The sequence below is a fragment of the Triturus cristatus genome, chromosome 2_1 (assembly GCF_964204655.1).
Source record: "Triturus cristatus chromosome 2_1, aTriCri1.1, whole genome shotgun sequence".
NCBI lineage: Eukaryota > Metazoa > Chordata > Amphibia > Caudata > Salamandridae > Triturus > Triturus cristatus.
In genome coordinates this window covers 10,532,485-10,559,351 of record NC_140581.1, presented here as the reverse complement: position 1 = coordinate 10,559,351, position 26,867 = coordinate 10,532,485, and the positions used below count along the sequence as shown (strand labels likewise).

The window sequence follows — 26,867 nt, the reverse complement described above, 5'->3', positions numbered from 1 at the left end:
GCCGGCCCTCGGATCTGGGTGGCTGGGGCGGCCGGAGTCGGAGATGTCGTGTCTTGAGGGTGGTTGCAGGTTGGCTGGGTGATGGGGAGGGCAACGCCGTGAGGCCGGTCTCACAGCTCTCTTAATCTTGGGCACTCTGGCCAGAAACAAGGAGGCTGATCTAAGTTATCTATTGGGTAAATAGGGAGAACTCAGGGAGTGGTTAATAATGGTGCCCGTTTTCCAGAAGGCTCGATGAGCAATACATAGACTCTTGAATGATATTCTTTCCCTTATTGGGAGCCAGTGAAGTTTCCTTAATTCAGACTTAACAGAGAGGCGGCAAGGGATCTGAAGGAGAGTTCGTGCTGCACAGTTCTGGATGACCTGGAGCTTATTTAGAGTAGCCTGGGGGGCTCCTAGGTAGAGGGCATTCCCAAAGTCCAGACGAGACAAAACAAGACCCTGGATCATAATTTGTCTAGCTTTAAAGGGTAGTAGAGGAAGAATTTTCCGGATTAGCCTAAGTATACCGACGCAGGTTGCTGAAAGTTTGGCTGCCTGGTAGTTAAAGTCAAAAGATTTGTCCAGCCAAATGCCCAGGCTCTTGATTGAGTCCTTGGGAATGGGGGTGGTCCGAGACACACTGGCCAGAAGGAATTGATGATGTTGTTAGAGGAGTTACCTAGGAACATCAGCTCTGTCTTGTCACCATTTAGTTTGAGACAAGAGGATGTCATCCATGAGGTCACCACTTCTTAACAATCCCTCAAGTTGTTATTTGCCCGGGTGTGGGGTTGATTTAGGGCTACCACTAACTGAGTATCGTCCGCATAGGTAACAATTTTTGTCCCAAAGGGGCGGACGATCTCAGCAAGGGGGCTCATATAAATGTTAAAAAGCCTAGGGCTCAGGGAAGAGCCCTGCGGCACACAACATCCGACCGGTTTGCTCGGAGAGCTGACGTCGCCCTTGAAGACCTAGAAGGAACGGTCAGAAAGGAAGGATTCAAACCATCTGGGGATTTTTGTTGATATTCCTAGGCTGGTGAGTCTTTGCAGTAGGATGCTATGATTTACAGTGTCAAAGGCGGCACTTAGGTCCAGGAGGTAAATGGCTGCAGTGCCTCCCTGATCCATGATCCTCCTTGCCTCCTCTGTCACGGCTACAAGGGCGGTCTCAATTCCATGCATGGGTCTAAATCCTGTCTAGGAGGGGCCAAGCAAGTGATTGGTCTCAAGAAACTCTGTCAATATCTTATTGACATGTTTCTCTAAAATCTTGCTGAGCCAAGGTAATAAGGAGATTGGACGGTAGTTCCCAGGGTTATTTCGATCCAGGTTTTTTTTTTTTAGGAGGGCTTTAACCACAGCCTGTTTCCAGAGGAGCGGGGCTGTCCCGGTAGCTAGGGAGGCATTGAGTAGATCAAGAATAGTCGGTAGAATATGTGTGGTGACTGACAGCAGAGAGCGCGGGGGTGCTGGGTCATTAGGAGAGCCCGATTTAACCTGAAGCATGATGGACTGTAGCATGGAACAATCAAGAAAGGGAAGTTTGTCAAGTGTTGCTGGGAAATGAGGCTCTGTCTCAGTAGGTTTAACGGCCGATGTGGGAATCTGGGTATGAGGAAAGGAGGTGTAAATAGTTTGTATTTTATTATAGAAGAACTCTACAAGGTCATTGCAGCGGGATTGGGCATTAAGGGGATTAGGGTTTTTTTCAGGAAGTTTTGAAAGGGTCTTTACAATTTGATAGATTTCTCTAGGCTTGGAGGCCGCTGCGTTGATCTTGTTTTCGTAGAAGGCCGCTTGAGAGATTATAATTGCGTTTTTATAAGATTTTATCACGGCTCTATATGCGATTTTTCTGGGAAGTGAGTAGTCCAGACGCCATTTACTCTCCAATTTTTTATATTGACGTTTTCTTTCTCGCAGATCTTGGGAATACCAGGGGGCCGTCTTAGTGCCCCGCTTAGGCTTAATACTCTTTATAGGGAGTACAGAATCCAAAGAGTTTGAAATCCATCTGTTGTAGTTTTCGTTGGCTAGGGTAGGGTCAGGGTTGAAAAATGGTCTGAACACTTTGAGGGTCACTGCCCATTCACAGCCTGAGAAAGTTTTGACCAATTACGTTCCTTCCGAATAACTATAGTGGGGGAAGGAAGGGTATGTGCAGTGGCCCAAAAGATGGGAAGCAGGAAATGGTCCGTCCATGGCAGACGGGAGGGGTTTCCCACAAGTAAATCTATGCAATTACTAAAAATAGGATCAGGAGGTGACCCTTAGAGTGAGTGGGTTTCATTACTAGTTGTTGAAGTTGTAAAGCCGCAAGACTAATAGTCAAATTATCTGAGGCATTGTGGTCAGTGGGTCAGATGCTAACACAAGTAACCGTCATGATTGATTCTGGAGCTACGGGCAACTTTTGTGATCTTAAGTTCGCCGAAAAAATCGGATTGAAGGCTATCAAGAAGGAAAGGAGTGAAGCCGTGCGAGCCGTCGATGGAATGAATCTTTCATCGGGACCCATTGTGAGCCATACTGAGCCAGTAGAGTTGGAATCTGAAGAAGGACATTTAGAGATACTGCAATTCAACTTAATAGATGCCCCACAATTTCAATTAATACTAGGCCTCCCTTGGCTCACGGAGCATAATCCAACTATCGATTGGGAGGCTCGATCAATAGCCTTGGATTTTAAGTATTGCAAGGAGAATTGTCATAAGGAATGTGAAATAAACCAAGAGAAATCACCGGCATTTCATTTGAGTGAGAAGGAAATAAGTACAACAAAATTACCAGAAGAATACAATGAATTTCAGGATGTTTTTAATGAGGTGAAGGCCAAAAGACTCCCTCCACATAGAGACTATGATTGTAAAATAGAGCTGGAACCTGTGTCCAATCTTCCCTGCAGTAGAATATATGCTTTAACTGAGCGAGAAGATGAGCACCTGAAGAAGTATATACAAAGATACCTTGAGAATGGATTCATTAGACCGTCCCAATCTCCTGTCTCTTCTCCACTATTTTTTATTCCAAAGAAGAATGGAGAATTGAGAACCTGCATTGATTATAGAGCAATCAATCGAATAACCATCAAAAATCGATATCCTTTGCCCCTCATATCAGTGCTGTTGGATCAGGTGAAAGGAGCAAGAGTCTACACAAAATTAGACTTGAGGGGGGCTTACCATCTTGTCAGAATTCGTGAAGGAGACGAATGGAAGACGGCATTCAGAACCAAGCATGGGCTTTATGAATATCAAGTAATGCCATATGGATTGTGCAACGCTCCAGCCGCCTTTCAACATTTCATTAACGATGTATTGAAGGAGTTCATTGATCGGAATGCTATAGTATCTATAGATGATATACTAATTTATTCGGACACAGAGGAAGAACATAAGGAACATGTTAAGAAGGTCTTACAGAGATTACGAGAAAACTGTTTGTTTGTCAAGTTAGAGAAATGTGCCTTCAATGTAACTACAGTGGAGTTTCTGGGGTCTGTGCTTGCATCAAGCGGGATAACCATGGATGAACATAAGATCAAGGCAGTCAGAGATTGGGAAACCCATAAAACCGTGAAAGAAATTCAAAGTTTCATTGGATTCGCGAACTTCTATAGAAGGTTTATTCAAGACTTCTCCAAAAAGTTGATACCCATTACCAGATTATTGAAAAAGGGTGTCCAATTTGAATGAACGAAGGAAGCAGAGGAGGCGTTCATTCAATTAAACAAAGATTTCACAAATGCGCCGATCTTACTTCATCCAGATCCCACAGAACCTTTCTTTGTGGAAACTGATGCTTCCAACCTGGCACTTGGAGGAGTATTGTCTCAAAGGCACAAAACTACAGGACAGTTGCATCCGGTGGCTTTCCGTTCAAGGAAATTGACAGCAGCGGAGGTAAACTATACCATAACGGAAAAGGAGATGTTGGCCATCAAAGACGCCTTTAAAGAATGGAGACACTATTTGATGGGTGCAAGACATGTGGTCGCCGTATATACAGATCATAGGAATTTGAAATTTTTGAAGTCAGCCAGAACGTTAACACCAAGGCAATTGCGATGGTCATTGTACTTTTCAGATTATGACTTCATCATAACTTATCGCAAAATGGTAAGGCAGACGCCTTATCCAGATTGGGTACAGAAGGAGTTTTGGAAGAGGTCAAGGATCAGGCTATCATTCCAGCAGAGAAGGTGATTGGAGCAGTCTTGCAAGATTCACTAGAGGAAAAGAATCAGAATGCAATGACGTTGGAAGAGATGACAGATTGGGTGGAAGGTGATTCAAGACGAGAAATTAGAGAAGGGTTACCATATCACGATGGTGCACTTTATTTGCCCACACCAGAAATGCAACAAACAGCCTTGAGAGCATGTCATGATAGCATTTTGGCAGGGCATAAGGGCATTACAAAGACAAAAGAATTAGTGAGACGACGTTTTTGGTGGCCAGTTGTAATAAAAGATGTACGACAGTATGTAGCCACATGTGAGATCGGCGCTAGGGGTAAATCGGAGCGGCAAACACCCCAAGGGTTATTGCGACCGTTACCCACACCACCTTACCCATGGCATACAGTCACCTTAGATTTAATAGTAGACTTACCATTGAGTCAAGGGTTTGACACCATATTGGTTTGTGTGGATCCTTTTACCAAAATGGCCCATTTTGTACCTTTAAAAGGACTACCCACAGCTAAAACCCTAGCACACACTTTTAGCCAAAATATTGTTCGAGCACATGGTATTTCAAAGGTAATAATATCAGACAGGGATTCTCAATTCTTATCCCATTTTTGGAAGGCCTTCACCAAAAAATTGAACATTGAAACTAGATATTCCACTAGTTATCATCCTGAGTCTGATGGGCAGACGGAACGTGCCAATCAAGAATTAGAACAGTATCTGAGACTGTGTTTGTTAGATCAAGAGGGTGATTGGCCAGATTACCTGTGGGCAGCGGAGTTTGCGCATAATAACGCGAAAAACGTGTCCACAGGGTATTCCCCTTTCTATTTGAACTTTGGAAGGCATCCCCATCAATCATTAAGTTTCCAGGAAGTGGATGTTCCCGCAGTTACAGATTTAGTCGAACACATGACACGAGTGCATAGTTTAGCCACAAAAAATGTAACCAAAGCTAAAGAGGGTTACAAACACTATGCAGATAAAAAGAGAAGAAGGGAACCTGAGTTACAGGAAGGAGATAAGGTTTGGTTGAACACTAAAAATCTGAAACTAAAAGGAGTCAGGAAGATGCAGCCAAGATTTGTAGGTCCCTATCAAATAGACAAAAAATTGAGTGCCTTAAACTATCAGTTGAGGTTGCCCAAGGGGTTGCGCATACATCCAGTATTCCAGTCTCTTTATTAAAAAAGACATCGAGTGGTGTACGAATCAACAAACCCCCAAAACCAATCCAAACAGAGAGAGGAGAGGAGTTTGAGGTACAACAGATTTTAGATGCTAAGGTGCGGAAAAGAAAACTGTACTACCTGTTGGATTGGAAGGGTTATGGCCCGGAGGAAAGATCTTGGGTATTGTCTTCAGATGTTCATGCCCCTCAGTTAATTAAAGAGTTAAACAGCAAATTCCCAAAAAAGCCCAAGGAGAAAGGAAGCACTTTGAGGGAGGGTACTGTCAGGACTGTCAGACCTCTAGTCAGGAAAAGACTGTCAGTGAACACCGTTGTGGTTAAAACTAGAGGAAGAATCAGGAAGGCTAAGGGGCAATGTAAATTACTGGCAAATACAGATTTAAAGCTGGCCGCCAAGAGTCAACAGTCAGGTCAGCAGGTTAGCGCTCTAGCGCTCGCTCTCAATCACGAAGATCCAGGTGAAGCGCCTGTGCTGTGGCGCACTTCACCTGAGAACTGAGGAGGAGAGAAGTTGTTACTGAGGTGCGCCGCGAAAGATAGATAGGGAAAAACTTCGTCATGCATCACAAACCGTGATATTGGGCAAGTTCGGAATTCCTGTGGAAGACGTCTTTGGAGCGCGGTAAGACTGTTCCGTGAGAAGCATTTGAGGGGCATGCGCAAGGAGATATTTGGAAGTGTCGTGTGTGCGGTCATGCGCTTTTGTTAAAAAGAACACTGAGAGGCACTGAGAGGCTTAGAGCATGCACCTTGTTGAACCGCATTAGTTATTCAGTGAGCGAGAAAAGCGGAGTCAGCACAGGTTACGAGTAAATCCTTTAAAACGCTTGTAGATTACAATTGCCAAATAAGTACCGATGCTGAGAGAATAATTACGGAGTAAACATACCGGCTAGTAGAAGATTTATAGGAAAAGAGTTAAGTAATTCATTAACAAGTTATTATTGTAGTTAGTAAAACCTAAGAAGAATTAGGACTAAAACAAAACAGTGAATTATAAATACCTCAAGTAAAGTAAAGCAAGACTTGATTAAATTGATACTTACCAACACAGAATCCAATTATACGCCCTGCTGTTTTCCAGAATAGATGAGGAAGCTGTAAAAGAAAAAGATAATGTAAGAAAGAGAAAAAGAAACAACTAAGAATTAACACAATTTAAACCTTTAGTTACAGCACACAGAAGCAAGAATAAATACAAATAGAAGAGAGGCAAAGGTCACACCAAGACGGGGTAGGTGTACAAGTTAGATTAAGTTAGATAGGATGAATAGCAGATAGGGTACAGGATTAACTAATGTCATTATATCTTGCAGTCTAAAAGAACTCGTGTAGCCTGAAGAAGACAAGAAGGAAGAGTCAGAAGCAGAGGAAAAGATTAGAAGCAGTGTGACTGTCTCTTCTCTGTCCCATCCCCTTTCCCCCCTGGGGTTTGTTTGGCATACACGCTACTATGTGCGTGTTGCTGAAGAACCCCGGTGAGGCATTGGGAACTTGCGGCATTCTGCTCCTGTGCATTGAATCGAGCATGGTTTGACAGACCCGGCAAAGACTGAGACGGCTCGGCAGGCCGTGAACTACATTCACCAAAAAGGGGGGCGTCGTTGAGTGGGTAAGGGCTCCTAGATGACCTGCCAGCTTCCCCTTAGAACTAGACTGAGGCCTGCTGACCAGGAGATATCTGGTTATCAGGGCAAGGCCTAGACACAGCTGGCTGCCGCTTTGCGGATATTGTAGCCCCTGGAGTTGCAGGACATGAACCTGGGGCTGGTGGGAGCCTGAGGAGCGACTGAGGCCTAATGGGGTTATAACAGCCAGGACCCGGCTGGCTCGGAGGTGAGACGATACAGTACCAGGGGGCTCCCCACCGCACACAAGGATACCCTAGCGCCAATGCTGAATGTGCTGGGACCCTGGGAAATAACGCAGAGGTAAATACCACGACTGTTAGTGGAGTTCTCTCGTAACCAGGAATTTACCACCACTATGCATCACTTCCTGAAATACCGGGAGATAATCCTCAGACGCTGGATTCTTGACCTCTGGTCCTTGGATGACCAGGTTGGTGGAGCAGAGGCAAGTTTAAAACTAGAGACGATCAGCCAACCATAAGACCACCGGGGTTGTGCAAGAGGAGGAGTGTACCTGATTCGATCAGACTACTCAGGGTTCAATTCTATACTCGAGGGGAGGACACTCCTGTTGGCGGATGAGAATGTGCTGAGGCCTTGGATTCTCTGGGGTGGCTTCACACAAGGCACGATAACTAGAGTGGAAGTAAGCACCAGCGACTCGAAGTGTTGTTAATATTGCTCAGCTCTTGAGGTGCATCGAGAGGACTGGGCCAACATGGTGAAAGAAAAATCCAACCGAGCGCAGTCCAACAAGATCCTAAATTATGTGCATCCCCTGCCTCAGATCAGCAAGACCTGCAGGGGGGAGACAGTGCTGAGGAGACTCTGACCGTTGTCCACTGAGACCCTTCATTAACGATGTCTTGGCAAAAATCCAGTCTCCCAGAGATGACATGGTAAATAGGATAGATGCAGTAGCCATCAATGTCAACTTCCTGCGCTGTGACTTGCGCAAGGTCTCTGATAGAGTCAGCATGACTGAACAACATGTAGAAGACCTCCAGTTGGAAGTTATATCACTCATGGAAATGGTCATGGACTTGCAGAAAAAGACGAATAAGCTTGATGACCGGTCCAAAGATCAGGAAGGTCAATCGAGAAGGAATAAACTACGGTTCGTGGGGTTTCCGAAGCGAGCGGAGGGTCCCTCAGTGGAGCTGTTTCTGAAGGACTGGATTACGAAGGTCCTTGCACCTGGGAGAATCTCCAGGTTCTTTAAGATTAAAATGACTCATAGAGCGCTAGTCCCTCTGCCGTGGCCTGGGGCCCCACGAGAGCCATCATTGCCAGAGATTGGGACGTGATCCTGCAAGCCACCCGTACAAAGGATGCCCTGCTCTTTGTAGGTCACCCGATCGCAATTTACCCTAATTACATACAGCGGGTGCAAGACCAATGGAGAAATGTTGTGACCATCAAGAGATGATTACAGGATGCAGGGAAAAAGCACAGCCTCCTTTTTCCAGCCAAACTACAAATTGAACATAAAGGCAAAGCCCTGTTCTTTCTTCTCCGCAGCGGAGGAATCTGACTGGATGGATACTACAGGGGAGCCTGGAATCTACCGGAACTCACAGCCTAGATCAAAAAAGGCAGCAGGACCATCAGATCCTACTATGAGGCAAAGCCGACCATTTAGGGGGCCGTCGCGAAAAAACGCCAGCGATTCTGGACGTGTTTGGGTGTGTGCAGATGGCATCCTACAATTGGCAGAAGTCTTCTGAAATGGCCTCATCGGACATAGTACCTGACTGTAACTTTTCCTGACAAACACGGACACCTATCAGAATTCTCGGGGAAGTACATATTGGGGACACACTTCAAATGTGTTTTAAATAGGGGAACGGTAGAGTATTGACCCCCTGTGATCAGAGAGGAACGTGTCTCTCTTTAGAGACTGGGTCCTTTCCGGGGAGCTTGAGGCCTTGACCTTGCACTCCATCGAGTACCCGGCCACTTGCAACGCATTTCCTTAAAGGGGCATGGCTACTTCACATTGAGAGAAAAGGGAACACTTAGCATACAACTATGGCCAGTGATGCCGCGGATGGGTATTTTTCTCAAGGAATTTGTGGGGGTTGGAATAGGTCAGGAGATTTGGATGCTAGCTCCCCTTGAGACCGGGAGGGATGGACCCATGTCACTGCCCAAAGGGTGGGGGGAGGAATTGGGGGTTCAACCAGTTATGTCTGTTATGCAAAGGTTATGGGGGTTCAGGGGATACATGTCTGGGATACAGTCTGTTGATATGTGGCCTGTCTCTGTGGAGGGTGTAAAGGTGGGAACCTAGAGACAATATCAACCGCGAATCACCATGGTTTCCCCCATGATGAAATTGCTTACCTGGAATGTGCGAGGTATGGCAATTCTCAAAAAGCGGAGACGGGTGTATGCCTACTTAAGAATGTATAGATTATCTATAGCATGCCTCCAAGAAACTCATGTCTGGGGTGATACACTGCCTTATATAAAACGTAGATGGAGAGGGCAGCTATACACCACTTTATATTCAGGATTTGCATGCGGGCCCTCATTTGTGTGGCCTAGGGGTCACCTTTCAACACTTACGTCATGTGGTTGACCCAGAAGGAAGTTATGTGATTTTACATGGCAGGATTAATGGCCAGGAGATCTGTCTTATCAATGTATAGACTCCTCTCTTGTATAGCCCGAGCTTCTTCCCTGATGTAGTGGCTGCAGCGATTCCATATTTAAGGGTGGGGGTGATTATGATGGGGGATGTTAATTGTGTGATGGATGGGACATTGGACGGTGAGCCTCCCCGACAGAACGCTAAACCAGGGATGACAGAGCCCCTTGGAGACACCTGGAGGGATTGCGGTTGTGGGATGTATTGAGGATGAGTTATCCACACAGCAGAGTCTTCTCCTGTCATAAGCCAGCAACTAACACATTCAATAGACTTGAAAGTGTTTTGTATCAGCAGAGCTGGTCCCTATGGTGGAGTAGATAGCATGCCCACTGAGGGATATCTTGCACCACTCTCCAATAACGCTATCCGCCGATACTAGGAGGCCCAGATCTGAAATCCCCACATGGAGGTTGTGGGCAGAGGTGCTCACAGCCCCACCCTATGCTGCCACAGTGGAAGGAGAGCTTTCCAGATATTTTGAAGCGAGTTGGAGTTTGTCATCCTCAAGAGCGGTGGAATGGGAAGCAATGGAGGTAGTGATCAGGGGGGTTTACATTAAAACACCATATGGAGTGCGCCAACAGCTTCAGCAGGACATCAAGGTGCAGGAAGAGAAACTAGCAGAGATAGAGACGTCCCTCCCGATGGCTCCCTATCTTCTGGAAGAGTGGCGCGCAGCTCAGGAGCCTCTGTAGGCAGCTCTATGCCATTTATAAAAGTTTCACTACACAACGTACGGGCAGCATCTGCATATGGAGGAAGACCGGTCCGGGGCCCTGCTCCCAAAGCTAACAAGAGAGAGATGCCTGCGCCCCCCACAGTCCACAGAGGGAACCACAGTCTAGCATCAAAAGGCCATTCTGGACATCCTATTGGATCAACTGGCCAAAGTGTGTTTGGAGCGGCCTTCCTCGCCCTCAGAGGAGATTGCTGGTTTTTTCGCCACCCTGGGATTTTCCCAATAAGAAGATATGGCAAGCCACTTGCTAGAGACCCCGATATCTAAAGGAGAACTGATGGAGGTTACATAAGCTTCAAAACAATCAAAGACCCCGAGAGTGACAGATGTTAGTCCGAGTCCTATAAGAGGTTTGCACCGATACTGGTGGACTGCCTTTTGGGGTATATCATGAAGCGCCCCAGAACCAAACTCTACCGACCTCTTTGAGAGAAGCCCCAGTATTCGTGATCGGAAGGGCAGACAGGGACCCCCGGTAGCCAGGTTTGTACTGACCAATTTCCCTGTTAAATAGAGATCTAAGTATCGTGAGCGGAATTATGGCGGCCTGGCCCCTTCACAGATGCAGCACTTTATACCTCCCCACCAGGCGGGCTTTATCCCCAAGCGCGGTACCACCTCTAACCTGCGGAGGGCGCTCTTCCACCTTAGATCGCGAGGATCATGCCGTGGCGTTAATAGACATAGAGCGAGCCTTTGATTCGGTGAATTGGTCTTACATCTGGGAGGTCTAGCAAATAATGGGGGTAAAGTTGGAGTTACTTGAATGGATGCAATGACTGTACTCGGCTCCCCGTGCTGGAATACCAATGGGGAGGCTGGCATCGAGGGCTGTTGCACTGCAGCCCGGCACGAGGCAGGGATGCCCGTGGTCGCCCCTCCTATTGGCGATGGTGATAGGGCCGTTAGCAGCGGCTTTTAGAGCGGAACTAGGTGCGTGGGGGATCCCATTGGGAGACACTAATCAGGTGGTTTCAATGTACGTGGACATTCGACAACCCCTTCAAGCGATTCCGATACTACTAGATATGCTCCAGGGGTTTGGTAATATTTTCGGATTCCAAATAAATCTTGGAAAATCAAAACTACTTCTGATTGGATGGTTGGCCGTACATGCGATGCTTCCAGAGGTGGGACTCCCATGGGGGCAGCACTTCCTCTATAGGGCACCTCAGTGTGTTGTTTGCTACACTGGATGGCTGACAGGAAGACCTGTTATTGGGCATTAAGCATAAAAGGGTTAGCCTGACCTCACTGCAGCGAACATGGCACACTGGGGGGTTCGCGGTGCCATGTCTCGAGTTCTATTCTATGGCCTCTCAGTGACCGCGCGCCGGCCACTCTCGGGATGGGCAGCCGAAGGGGAAGCGCCCTTCACAGCAAAGCATTGGATTCAAATATTCAAGGGGATTGAACACGTGGACTCGAATACCTGATTTCGACTGATACAATACAATTTAGTCCACAAAACCTACGTTCTCCCCAAACATTCAACAGAATTTACCAAGTCACAGGGGCAAAGTCCCCGCTGTGGTGAGGTGGGTGCAGACTTCACACATATGTCTTGGTCTTGCCCAAGTATGAGCCCTTACTGGACCAATATTTTGGCCAAAGTGGAGGAGGCTCTGGGTTGGGTGGTCCCTCGGGAGATGTGCGCGGTCCTGCTGGGCTTACTTCCTCATTCTAAAAATAAAAACCTCAGTCGGAAATGTGTGACGTCAGCGCTTGTACTTGCAAAGCTCCGAGGAGCCCTATCACGGATGAGCGGGCCGCTCCCGCCAAAAGTAAGGGTGTGTTATTGAAGCTTGTTTATGAATGCCTCGGAGCCTGCCAGTGAATGCGAAAACAGCAAGGGCTTGGAGAGGCAAAAAGCAATGCTGCAGGTGTGTGGATGTGTTAACAGCAAGCGCTTCGATGAAGAAATAGCTTGGATAAGGCCACAAATAAATCGCAAACCCTATTCAAGCTGGTTAACAACTTATCTAATCCATTCTGTACAGCTCCAGCTATCCCGGCCTCTCAGGATCTGTGTGATTCTCTGGCCGCTGCATTTGAGGAGAAAATAAGAACCATCTTGAATGGACTCTCAGTGCCCGGACAGCTGGTGTCACCGTTACCTCCTTCACTGGAATCTCTCCGCTACTCGGTGTCGCTCCGGGATAATAACAGGGTAGATACCTTTTGTTTACCTTGCTTTCCCATTCCTACATCGGAGGAATTTGATTCACTGGCCAATGGAGTGTCTTCGGGCTCACCATTGGATCCAATGCCTCATAAGATCTGGAAGGCATTTCAGGATGAGCTGTTCCCTCCACTTTACTCCATCTGCTGTCAGTCACTGATGACGGCGACAGTTCCAGTTAGCTGGAAAGTGGCAATAGTAACTCCACTATTAAAGAAGGCTTCTTTAGATCCATCATGTCCAGCTAACTATAGGCCCATCTCGCTCCTACCTTTTGTAATAAAGGTCCTCGAGAGATGGGTCACAAGAGCCTTGTCCAACTATCTGGAATTAAACTCCTGCCTGGACACAGCTCAGTATGGCTTTAGGCCGGCACATGGCACTGAGACCGCATTGGTTACCGTGTTAGATGATCTACGAACGCGTGTCGACAGGGGCAGGTCAGTTTTCCTGGTGCTGCTGGACATGTCGGCCGCGTTCGACACGGTTGACCATGCGGTTCTCCTGGAGCGTCTCCATAGTGCGGGAGTAACCAATTTAGCTTTTGATTGGTTAACGTCTTATCTCAGTGACAGACAGCAAGCGGTGGCTTTACCACCATTTCGATCAGCCACTCGACAGGTGAATCAGGGAGTTCCTCAAGGGTCGGCGATTAGCCCGATCCTGTTTAATTTATATCTTCGACCCCTTATAGTACTGATTAAGTCATTCGGCATATCAGTCATCAATTATGCCGATGACACTCAACTGATTTTCTCATTTGAGGGTAGTGAGTCGGTTTCGAAAGACACCTTTCATCGTTGTATGTCGGCTACAGCTGAATGGCTGCGAACTAACTCACTCCAGTTCAATGGGTCCAAAACGGAGGTTCTCCATTGCTCTCCTGACCGCCTCCCCCGTGCGCTGCCTGATGATTTTTGGCCACCTTCTATTCCTGGCTCTGTGGCAGGAGCTAAATCGGCTCGTAATTTAGGAGTGGTATTCGAACCGGACCTACAGCTGGATGGTTCAGTAAATAAGACCACAGCGACTTGCATGGGCCTGCTTCGTGCCTTACGCAAAATCTTGCCAATACTCCCCCAAGGTTTTAGAGCAGAGGTGGTGCGTAGTATTATACTCAGTAGATTAGACTACTGTAACGCACTGCTTCTAGGAGCTCCTAAAAAACTGATCCTTAAGTTGCAGAGGATCCAGAACATGGCGGCGAAACTGGCTTTATCGCGCCCACGCTCTGCTTCCTCCTCTGCAGCCCTAGCTGATCTACACTGGCTGCCGATACAACAGAGGATCGCGTTCAAGGCGGCATGTCTTGTATTTAAGGCGTTGCATGGACTTGGACCAACTCCACTCCAGGGCCTGTTTTCATGGTACCAAGCTGCCCGGCCTCTGAGATCCTCATCGGCGTTTCTGGTGCGGATCCCAAGGATCACTAGAGTAAGGATAGGTGGCCGCGCTTTTAGCTACGCGGCCGCCTCACTATGGAACTCCCTTCCTCTAGTGCTGAGGGGTAATCAAGATCTGCTTTCCTTTAAAAGGGACCTTAAGACCTATCTGTTCCCTAGGGCAATGTAAACATTCTTCCGATGGTTTAATGGGGTCTCAGCGCCAGGATACCCTTGGGGTGACAGATGCGCTTAATAAGAACTAAATACATACATACATACAAATATCGAAAATAAAAGGAAAATATTGATAAAACGACCTCTATAAGGACAAGAGCGCACGAGACTTTGTAACCACATTTACTCTGCACATATTTTAAGACTACACCAGGATTCTGACCTGCTTACTCAAGGTGACTGCTGTGCCACTGGTACAGCATTGACAGGTCACTCTCAGGGCGCCTCCACCCCGACAGCCCATCAGCGATGGTGGGACTCTCTGGCTCCTTCCCTTGGAGTCCTCATCGTGGGCTCCTCGGAGGGAACCACATGGCTGTAGGCAGCGCAGCGCAGCGCAGCCGCACCAGGCACAGTGGAAGCCCCTGGACAGGGGTGTGGGCAGGAGCGCCGAGCCCTTGATGGCGAGGGCATCCTGGGAAAGGGCGGGTGTTCCCCTCTTCCTCCCCAGATTCACATCTCATGAGTTTAGCAGACAGTCTGACAGACTGGCATCTTTCAAGTGTCCCAACCTGCCCCCTGGTCATCCGGCCAATCAGAAGCAAGGAGCCTTTCTTGCGAATCTCTGCCTCTGGGAGGCACAGAGCCCACGAGGGACAAGCCCCGCCGATGCCCCATGGCCTCCTGCCCTGTACAACCTGGAACATGGACATGCACTTCAAACCCCTTAGTTGGGGTCAGCGCCGCTCACATGGGAGCAGCTGGATGATGTCATCACTCATCAGTCGAAAATCACCCTTCTTCTTGTGTAGCGTCTAAAGCAAAAAACACATTCTTCACTCTGATCTCTGCCATTCCCTGCACATGACCTCACACATGAGATCAGTTATGAGATCACAGTTTACATTACTGATGACATCACTGGTGACATTAAATATGACATCTACATAATCAGTGATAGCCGTTGCCGGTCTGCATGGCTGGCACAATATTCCTCTCGACCTCCTAGATCGACACATGTTCCTCCCCTCCTGACTCCGCAGCTTCAGACCATGAGTATAAATGTTGTCATTTTGGTATCTCAGGTGATAACAGATGCAATGTGCTTACTTTACAGCTCTGCACTCTTAAAGCAGGCACTGCATAAACCCACCATTGTTATCACATCCTCCTCTGCGAAGGAGCGTTAAAGAGGCATAACAAAGTGTCCCTATTCAGAGATAGGAAAGCTTCCCTGGGACCATCAGTATGTGTGCTGTGTGTTGGTGTTGTATCACAAGCGCTTTAATTGACACTTTGGGGCAGATTTACCTGCCCCTTGCGACACATTTACGCCGTTGTTGCGTCACTTCTGTGACGCAGTGGCGGCATAAATCATGCGCCATGTTGCGCCGTATTTACAACGTGACACATCTAGGGAGATGCGTCACGCTGTAAAGCCCTGCGCCACATGAACCCTGCGTCAGGTTTCATATGGGCGTTCCAGTGCAGGGTGGGCATTCCCTCGCAGGTACGCCTCGTAAAAGTGACGCAGTGGAATCTACAAGATTTCACTGAGTCACTTTTACGGCCATGCTACGTCAAAACCCTGCGCCTGCTTTGAAGCAGGCGTAAGAATTGACGCAGCATGTTAGGCATAGGGCACCCCGAGCCTTGCTGGAGCCGCATTGTGCTTGCGATGCGACTCCAGCAATGCGCCGCATTTCCGCTGGGGGATGCGACACGCATCTGCCCATCCATGCACCATAGCGCGCTGCATTGTAAATGTGGCGCATCAGTGGTGGCGCGCGGGGGGTTTTGCGGGTTTGCAGAGATGCGCCAGACCTTGTAAATCTGCCCCTTTGTGTGAGTCAGCACCACTTAGCATAGCCAACCATAAAAAACCATAAAAAGCTGCCACGGCACACAATATTCTCATTTATTTACATGCTATGGTAATGCTACAATGTTATGGCATCTTCATTTATATCATATTTTGTCCTTAAATTTTCAGGAAAAGAAGCAGAAGACCAACTGAAACGACAAATAGTGGAGGCAGAGCGACAGCAGCGAGAGGAGGAAGAGAGGAGGCAACACGAGGAGGCAAAACGGAAGAGGAAGGAGGCAGAGAAGCGAGAACAGGAGCGGCAGCAGAGGATGAGGCAGATCGAAAAACAAATGGAGAGAGAAACGCGCAGCCTTGAGAAAAGGCTGAAGAAAACGTCAGAGAAACTGAGAAACATGAGCCTCCAGCGAGGGCAAAGCAGCGAAGAGCGCCTGCGCGTCATGGACTTTGGGACGGACGATGACTCTGAAGCGGTGGAGATCAATGAGGTATGGTGGACCGAACCAGTCATCCAACATCTGTGACTGAAGTGAACACATGTGGGGATGTGGGGTCTAGAGCGGCACAAAGCTTGGAAGCGAAAGAGAAAGCCTGGGAGCGGGAAACTTGATGGAGCAAGAGGGAGGAGGGAGGGCACGGGGGGGGCAGAATTAGTGGCAATACTAAGAGAAGAACACCAAACACTGGATCTAAAGCTAGGAATGCACTCATCTGCTTTGTCATATCCAACAGCCCATGAATGTCAGACCGTCATTTGTTGATTATTTTTTTATACCTTATGTCCCAGCAGGAAACCAAGGGGCGTATTTACAAGCTGGAGATAAAAAATTATCGCCGCTTTTCCCGCCGTTTTCGGCCGAAAAGCGGCCATCATTTTATCGCCTAATTAGCAAGGCCAGGCTAACGCGTGAGATACAAAGTGGGCGTTCCTGACCTGACATGACAGGAGAAATGTTGCTTAGTGACATTTCTCCTATCAGCAAGCCCCACGCTATGAAGCATAGCGGCAGGAAAAGCAGCGATAACCCCTGTCATCGCTACTTTCCTTAGGCCTGCTTCAGGACTGACTTAGCCATGATATCCTATGGAGGGTGGATATCATGGCTAAATTTGTGAGTCCCTATCAGCAAGCTAACGCCACATTGTGTGAGATTATCGCCGGGTTTCCAGCGATAATCTCACGTTAGGCAGTTAGCGTGAGGATTTTTATCGCTGAGGAGATAAGCGTTGCTAATAGCACGCTATCTCAGCGATAAAAATCCATGTTACCCGGCGATAATTATCCTCACGCTAAGAGCGCCGAGCGATAATTATCGCCAGGTGTTGCTGATATGCCCCCAAATTTGATAAACGTTTTATTTAACCAACACCTACATCGTGACAGTCTTCTCTGGCTGGACTCCAGTCTACTCGTGGGCATGCCTACCCTTCCATGGCTCAACTGGCAACGCCCCCACACACTCACCTGTATGGAGACTTAATAATAATTGAGGCTCCCAGTTTTATGGCATTTATTTTTTTAACAATTCCGTCTGCATTTGTCCATATTTATTTTTGGGCCTTTTTATTCGTTTTAATCCACATTAATTTTGTGTTTTGAGAATTAATGGAGTCATAAAATTGTATATTTCCACACTTATTTTAGCCGATAAACATTCACTCAAACTATGATGTCTGCCGCATATTAGCAAATGAAGCAGTTAATATCACAAAATGCAACACCCACAGATACATTTCAGCATTATAACCATGTATATGTTTAACAAATGTCTGCATTTAAGGGAAGTTCATCCTGCTTTTTAGCTCCACGTGCTGTCGGCAACATGGCGAGTCTCTCACAAAAACACTTACAGAATAAATACAGAAGAGAAGCACATTGTTTCCAGTAAGAATGGATATCTGGGAGCCTTAATAATACAGACTGGCATGTACATGTGCATTGAACGTAAAAGAGAGTCCGTCACTCACTCACTCTCTAAGCAGGATGATGAACAAACACTCCTTCTTGTAGGAAATATCGAGCTCCTCATATCACCCTAGTGACATCACGACAACTTCATACGTTTTCAAACTGAATGTTTAAAATTAGTTTCTTCCAAACTCCGATTTTCTCCGATCCTCCGAAGAGCAGGTCAGCATCATTTCACAGCCACTGCCACTGCCACTGCCACTGCCACTGCCACAGCCACTGCCACTGCCGCTGCCACTGCCACTGCCACAGCCACAGCCACTGCCACTGCCACTGCCACAGCCACTGCCACTGCCACTGCCACTGCCACAGCCACAGCCACTGCCACTGCCACTGCCACTGCCACTGCCACAGCCACAGCCACTGCCACTGCCACTGCCACTGCCACTGAAGTCTGAGCTTCTGAAGGTTAGACGTTGTTGGACTTAAGAATAGTACCAGTTATAAGTAATTGGCTCACTATAACTCACGCCCCACCAAGCAGTTCATGACTCAGGACATCTTCAATGACATCATTGATGACATCACAGATGACATCTCAAATAGCATCACAGATGGCATCACTGATGACATCATCCACCAGGCATCTTTTCAATTTATCCTACAAACCAATGCAGGTGTTGACCGCGTCCACAACTATTCAAGGAGAGACCACTCCCTCCACACACTAAGGTCTCATGATGTCCCCAAGCCTTCACTGTGGGTCACATCACATAGGGTTTCCAGTACCTACAGACACTCTAATCCTGTTACGTGATGAAGCCCTTAGTACGCACAGCCTCTGTCCTGTGGACAGCTCTTCAGGGAGAACCCATACTTTCCACACAACCAAACCCCATTTAGAGGCAAAATATAGAGCAAACAGTACAAACGTTATAGAATATTAGTCCCAAATTTAGCTTACTAAACGTCTTTCAGTGTGATAAGCATCAACAGAACTGTCAGTCATAGGGTGATGTCATTAGTGATGTCGTTTAAGATGTGACTTGAGATGTCATCAGTGATTCCATCAATAACATCATTGAACATGTCATGAGTAATGCAGTATGTGAGCTCATAAGCGGAGCATGCGATGGACACAAGCCACTTAACTATAACTGGTGAATGTAAGTGTTGTGTGATGATATTTTAACTTACATTTCACCTAAGTATATCCTTATAGTGTCCCTTAAACCGTTGTTTTGTTTTATTGTGAGTTTTACCTATTTATATGGGCCCACTCCCAGTTTTTTTTTTACTAATAATTTCTTTTTAAAAATGATTAGGCCCTGGTGAATGGGGTACCTGGGGCCCCAAATGGTCCAGAGAAGGGGGCCAGGTGGCCCTTCTTCCTGAAAAAGAAATTTAAAATAAACTGTAACTTGTGGGAGGACAGCCTTTCTTCACCACCCTGCAAATGCACCTCCTGTGGAACTCCTGTTCGGGTAAGGACGTCGCCTTGGCTGCTGAGAGTCCTTAAGGGGCCAAGAAGACCTCTTGTTTCCTCCAATAAGCCCTACACAGTGGGATTGCTGAGAGGTAGTCAGAGGCCATGTCCCTTTCTCCACCACTCTACAAATACACCTCCTGGTGCGGTCCTGGCTGCGGGATGTTGTTGTCTTGGCTGCTGAGGGTCCTTAGTGACCAAGAAGACCTCTTGTTACCTCCAGTAAGCCCCACACAGTAGGATTGCTGAGAGGTGGTGTGAGAAGGTGGCCTGATATATGCTGTCCACTAGTTCTAGTGGGCACCTTGTATCAGTCCAAACAACCCCTTATGGTGATAGGTTAAAGACAACCTTTATTGAAAGCTATCCTAGTGGTAGCTATGGAGAGCAGCCTTCAGGCTAAGTCTTGAAGGAATGTAAAGCAGCTTGTTTTACCAGTCTATAATCTCTTGAATGACCAAATGAAAGGACAACCACACCAGGTATATATTTAAAATATATGTATTTAAGATAAAACACACCCCTCTAGTCTCTTTATGAGGCTGGAGTTCAAAGTACTTAAGTTACAAGTTACCAATCAACAGTAAAAGCACAAATACACGTTTGGGCCATAGGGACGTACCAAACCATATACCAATAAAGTGGTATAAGAACCACGACTGAACTAGACACAAGGCCTAGAGCCTCTAGAAGTGCTTGGACCACAAGGAACCGCCCAAGGTAGTGACACAGGGGACCCACGTGGGACGTGTGCAGTGTGAGAACACAACCGCGAATCGCCGTTAACTTCTATGGGGAAAGTCGCGGTTGGAAATTAAGAGTTTAAGGACACTTAGAGGACGACTACAAGCAAACCGTTTTGGACTTAGAGGTGTCTAGGGCCAACACCCACGGGAGCACCAGAGTACTCGAGTTACCTCACACAGGGAAGCCGGGTGTATAGGTGTTAAATGGTGTTGGATCACGTCGCTATTTTCAATGGAAGCTGCTCAGGAACTGCTGCTGCTGTGAAGAGGAGAACTGTCCGGAGAGATCCAAGCCTGGATCTAGGATGGAAGGAACCTGAAAGCAGAGGGGACAGAGTCTGGGTCACTTACCAGTGACCAAGGGCACGATAGTCCAATGCCCACAGATGTCGGGTGCTTCAGGTGAGTTGACGGGTGTCTTGACTCTTCAGCCACGAGGTCCAGGAGGCGTAGATGACAACTATGAGCTGTATTCGAGCTGACCCATGAAGTCTGTCGAGTACTGCGGTGTCGGCGACCAGATTGGACCCAACAAGCCTTAGCAACGGCAAGTCACTTGGAAACAGAGAAAGGAAGTCGGTGCAGACCAGCAAGGTCTGGGGGACTCACCCAGCGAGGGTAAGTCAGGGCATGTCTGGAGCAACCAGGAAAGCCCACTCAGAAGAGGAGTCGCCTTTGTGGGGACCCACTAGCCAATGTGCTAGTGAGCGTGAAGGAGCCTTGAGCGGTTGCACTTGAAACCGTCCCACAGATCACTTGTGGAGTGGAGGCCAGCAATCTTTGGTGCAGGAGGTGATCAAGGCTGGGGCTACCCGGAGCCCAAAGCACAACTTCAAGGAAGACCAGAAAGATGATGGATCAGCAAAAGATCATGGTGTTCAGGGGTCATGGTTCCACGTCACCCAGGGTAGCCTCGGGAAGTCTGGAAATCCACCTCTGGGGATACAAACTCTTAGGCGTCAGGCGGGAGCTTCAGAAATGCAGACCGGACAGTTACTTCTTTGGTGCCTGCCAAGCAGGGGAGTCACTCCTTGACCCCAAGGGAGATTTCTTCAGTCTTCTAGTTGAAATAGAACATCAAAGGTCCAGGATATATGTTACAGAGTTTCGTCCAGGGTAATCTAAAGTCTCAGGGACTGGGTTCCCATACTTACACTAAGTTTGGGGGTTAGACATACTCTAGGGACCCACCTATGGGAGGGTTTGGAAAGAGGGGTGGTTACACCCATTTCCTTTGTCCAGTTTCGCTCCAGAGCAGGGGCAGGTAGCCCCTGCAACCGGTTTGAACTGGACTATGCATAGGGACACCAAGTGTGAAGGACTGGGCTATTCTAAGACCCAGCGGTGCCAGGGGACAACACCTGAAACCTTCGTGGGTTACCTGTTCTGGCGTACAAAACACAGAGACACGGGACACTTCCTGCGGCGTCAAAGATCAGCGTTTATTTACTGCAGGGATACAGAAATCGCAAGAAGTACACAGCGTGTAGGTTCTGAGAGACTGCTTCAAATTGCACAAGTGGATCGCTCCTTCTATACACATTTTCGTCATTTGGACACCATAACGAACAAAAGGTTACAACTCAGTTCCCACAGTAAAGTTCAATAAGGTCGCATTCATGTTTTCAGAAACCCGGAACATAATTACAGCAGCATTGCCGGTTCCCAACTGTAAAAGCACATTATCCTCACATTAAGCACATTCCATTCTGACCGTAACGAATTAGAGGAAGGGACAGAAACAGATGCAAAGGGAATAAACAAGGATGTGCACAAGTTTAGAAAACAGTGTAGAGAGCAATATAGAAAACTTGATTGCAGGATCAAAGGACTCGTGCCTAATGTATGCACGACTGAAACAATAACCTAGCACACCAAGATGAGCCTCGAGCGGAGCCATCTGCACTTGCCGTGTCATCCCCCTCACCATAAAGACCTTCAAAGGAACATGTGTCCCACGCGAAGGTTTGGGAATCCCAGGGTCACGAAGCGGACAGTGTCCGTTCGCTGGCTACTTGAGGGCAAGAGACAAAATGGACGCCGTATCTAAAATGGAACCCAAGGGTTGAGATGGACATACCTACAAATGAGACGAACCATCCATAGTAGCGTAGCGAAAACGCGTACACCCACTAAACTCGTCATTTGCGGTTCGTAGATACCAAACTCGTCCCTATTCGAACGCACCCAAAATGTCGTTCCGATTCCCACGGAACCTCAGACGCTCCTTTTGCCCTCATGTAGGCAAGCACTAGTCGAGATCAGAATCGATTTCGATATTCATCAAATCGTTCAGTTGCTGCTGGAACATCATTCTATTCATCAACGTCTCCTTGGTAACTGATGGCCGTCTTATACACGTCGTAGCACAGAGGCCACATAAAGCCGGACCACACTGCACGCAAAGACAACACGTGAACAGAAACGTTACAACAACTCCTACGATCATCAGAATCTTCCAACCCCAGGTTGATATCAGGCCCCAAAACCATCCTAGAAGCGTCCAATTACCCTCGTCCACGTGTATGGACTCGGAAATCTTATGCAACTTCGAGATGGCTTGGTAAACGGTTGGAGCGTTGTCAGGAATGAAAATGCAACAGCTCGAATGAATCACTTTGCACACACCACCTCTGTCTGCAAGAACAACGTCTAGAACCATACAGTTCTGCAACGTCATGAGTCTATCCGCTTGAAGTTCCGCTGTCAAATTACCAAGAGCACTCGCAGTTATGTTAGCAGTCAATTCTACCACACGGGTCAACTGTCTCAGGTTCCTACTATTAACCTTAGGTCCCCAAAACGGCAAGAAACCCTTAAAGAAATCTCCTGCTTCTTGACCCGCAGTGTCCTCTTTGCTGACAACGCCTCTCACAACTCTAGTTTGGTGATAGTCTGAGGCAACCGTAAAAGTCGGTGGCAAAAGATTCGCAATATAACAGGTTCCCGAGAAGTCACGAGGCAACCATGTATATGCACGCTCATAACATACGAAATAGGTACCCTTGGCAGTCAGGAAAACAGGGGAAGAGAGCATCGGTAGAACGTACGTGTCAGTACAAGCACTCTCCCCAAGCTGGGCTCTCGGATTTCGACCAAGACCTTTCAAGCAGAAATTACCGAGGTGGGGTACGATCCATATTGGAGACGAGCTCTTGAGCTGTCTATCACCCACTGACATACTATACTCAGTCTCACTCAGATCTTGATAGGCTTGTACCTCTTCATCTGGAATAAGCGATGCATCAAAAATATCTCGATCTAGATCAGCAATCGCTATCGCCAAAGGCTTGTGGTACGGACCAGGACCAAAGTTTGCAGAACGTGGCTCTCGAATGGGGTAGGAATCTAGTGCACTACGGAACATAGTTTGGAATGCTTGAGCTGACCCTTGGGAACTGTAAGGAAGAACCAAATACGGAATACCTCTATCCATGGTATGTGGCATTAACCCACACACCCAACAGTTGGTAGTATTCATCACCAACTGATGCTGATGCAAGAGCTGAACGAAAGAGTTATTCATGAATTCCGCACGTCTAACCTGTTCATGTTGGGGCAGAGGATGAAAGGAATGTGGGGAAACAGTAGTAATAGAACTTAGTTTAGGAGGAAAAGTAGGTGAAACGGAAGGCAATAACGACTGTATTCCAAAATACACTCCGCCCACCAATAGCATAGAAACAGTCAGGAACAGTAGAAATACCTGAAACAAAAAGCATTTCGTTCGTACAATCTTATGCAATTTTGATCTTTGCGCCGACATCCTTTCTACTTCCAACAGCTTACAGAACGCCATCCTCTAAAAACCGTCCGTGACGTCCTTGACGCACTTCGTTCTGAGTAGCGATTATCAATCCCCAGGAATTCCCAGGAATCGACAAAAGGTAACTGACCTAGTGTCAGGACCCTGCTAAACAGGAGGAAGTACCCGCACGGCCCTACGGTTAACCCGGATGATAGGTTTTCCTAAACAAACATCAAAAAAATCTCTCAGCTGTAAAAAGTACACATAGAAAGAAACTCAAAAATCAGCAAAGGATGCAATTGTTCTTAATATTCGTAGCAACAGTAACGATAATATGAGTCCAAAAAGGTTTATTAGTCTTTGTCATGTGAACGAAGAAAATATCGACTTCTTCCAGGTCGAGTCTGCTCTTCAAATAATTGTTCAGCTGATGAAACAGTGTTTAATCGATCAGATGACAATTCAAACCTTGAGTTCTCCAAAACTGATGACTCAACAGATGTGTCTGGCTGCAATGAATTGTCTACTACAGGTTGAGCATCGCTAAACGGCACGTAACGTAGAGGAGTCTCGGTTTCCGCTGTCGCAATACCAGTTCTCACCCAATTATCTGCTGGTGAAGGGATCAGAACCTTTTTGGTATGGGTGGCATGCACCCAGTTCTTTCTGCCTTCCAACCGAACTGCAGTCCTTGTAGCTAACAACACTTGAAAGGGACCCACAAATCTTGGCTCCAAGTTGCGTTTTCTGCCAAAATTTCGGGTAACAACCCAGCCACCCGGTTGGAGCCGATGTCCAGGACCCTCTGTCTGTGCCGGCAAAGCTTCAAAGACCTGTTGATGAATTAACCTCAGTTTAGCAGTCAGATCATGAAGATAATCAATTAACATTGGATACTCAAGGCTATCAAAGGCCTTAGGCCTCGGGACTCCCCAAATGTTTGCAGGGCGGCCGAACACAATCTCATATGGGCTAAGCCCTACTCGAGAGTGTACAGTCGCCCTGGTTGACAAGAGAGCCAGAGGCAAAGCATCAGGCCATGACAAACCAGTCGTAGCTTGTATCTTTGCAAGTTTCAGTTTCAGAGTACCATTGTACCCTTCAACCAAACCTGCTGCCTGAGGATGATTGGCGCTATGGAATTTCTGTCGAATTCCAAGGCCCTTACACACACTCTGCATCACACTTCCCACAAACTCACTTCCGTTATCTGACCACACAATCCGTGGCATTCCATACCGAGGAAAGTATTCCTTCAGTAGGACTTTCGCTGTGGACAGGGCAGTATTATCTTTAAGAGGATAGGCCTCTATCCATCTGGAGAACGCACAAACCACAACTAAAACGTACTTCAGGTTATTGCATCTCTCCATATGGATGAAGTCCAACTGGATAACCTCAAAGGGACATGTAGGAGGGGCAAAATGGCCAGGTGGAGTGGGAGTGCCCTTGCCAGGATTATACATCAAACACACCATACAATTCTTAACCACCCTCTCAGCACATTTAGCAATACCATCATTCTTCCATACAGGAGATAATACCTTACATATACCTTTCGCGCTAATGTGTGACAAGCCGTGAGCCATAGTCACAACGGCTAGCACATATGCATCCGGTAACATCCACCTCTGACATTCCGACAAATCAACCCAACATCCATGGGTGTCTAACTTTCCCGTACCTTCTTTCTACTTGGTCTTTTCAGTTTTAGTGGCCTCATTCTGAATTGCTTTCACGCTCTCAACAGTGTCTTCACACATACCAGTCTCCGTCGGCCACCTCACCGAACTCATAACCTACATTCGGGACGCAAGATTATTAGCCGTTTTTTTAGCAATCTCATCCGCAAATGCATTACCGCGACCAACATCATCCGTAACCTTTCGATGCGCACTACATTTAACGATCGCCACCTGTTTAGGCAATGTAAGTGCATCCAAAAGATCGTTCACAAGCTGTCCGTGTTGGATCTTCGTACCATGCGATGTCATAAATCCTCTCTCTCTCCACAATCGGCCAAAGCTATGTGCAACACCAAACGCATACTGTCAGTAAATACATTCACTCGCTTTCCTTTAGACAGAACACACGCTCTCGTCAACGCAATCAACTCTGCCGCTTGCGCTGAATTCTGACTCAACCTCGCAGTTTCCACAACCGTTCTCAATGTCACTACAGCATACGCAGTCGTCACATCACCATTCGTCAACTTAAAACATGAACCATCAACATACAAAGTGCCATCGGGGTCTGTCAATGGAGTGTTTTTCAGGTCCACACGACCCTTCGTTTCTTCTTCGGTTCGCAAATAACAATCATGTGGTGGTACATCATTTGATTCCACATTAGTCGGCAACAATGTCGCCGGATTCAGCACATTACAACGCTTGATCTGTATATGACTTGCCAAAAGTGTTAACTCGTAACCGGACAACCTTGCACTCGTCAGATGTTGAGTTTTTGTACGATTCAGGAGAGTGTCAACTGCATGCGGAACCATCACTGTGAGCATATTATCCATAACCAGACCTGCGGATTGTCGAATAGACACCGCAGCTGCCGCTGTCGCTCTCAAGCAACTCGGCAACGCTCTAGCTACCGGGTCTAAGGTCGAGAAAAAATATGCACATGGGCGCTGCTTACCACCAAATTGTTGCGTCAAAACACTCAACGCACAACCTTCTCTCTCGTGAACGTATAGTAAAAATGGCTTACCATAATCAGGTGTACCTAACACAGGAGCCGAACACAACGCATCACGCAGTTCAGAAAAACTTTTCTGACATTCTTCCGTCCAAGGCAAAGGAGTCGAAACATCCTTGCACGTGAGAGCTATCAATGGCTTCACTAACAGTGAAAAATTTGGGATCCACTGTCTGCAGTATGACGTGATACCTAGAAAGGCACGCACATCTCTTTGAGTTGTTGGCACAGTCATTCGAGCGATCGCTGCAATTCTCTCTGGGGTCAACCTTCTTCCCTCCTTTGACAATAAGTGACCTAGATAGG

At 47.2% G+C, this 26,867-nt stretch overlaps 1 protein-coding gene across 1 annotated transcript in view; it reads left to right on the top strand.

The window, feature by feature from the left end:
• LOC146863607 (uncharacterized) overlaps positions 1 to 26,867 on the top strand; it is a 442,187-nt gene that overhangs the window by 166,208 nt on the left and 249,112 nt on the right. The window contains exon 5 of the mRNA XM_085627628.1: positions 16,135 to 16,454. Within this exon, the coding sequence (XP_085483754.1) occupies positions 16,135 to 16,454 (320 nt within the window). The remainder of the gene's footprint in view (positions 1 to 16,134; positions 16,455 to 26,867) is intronic.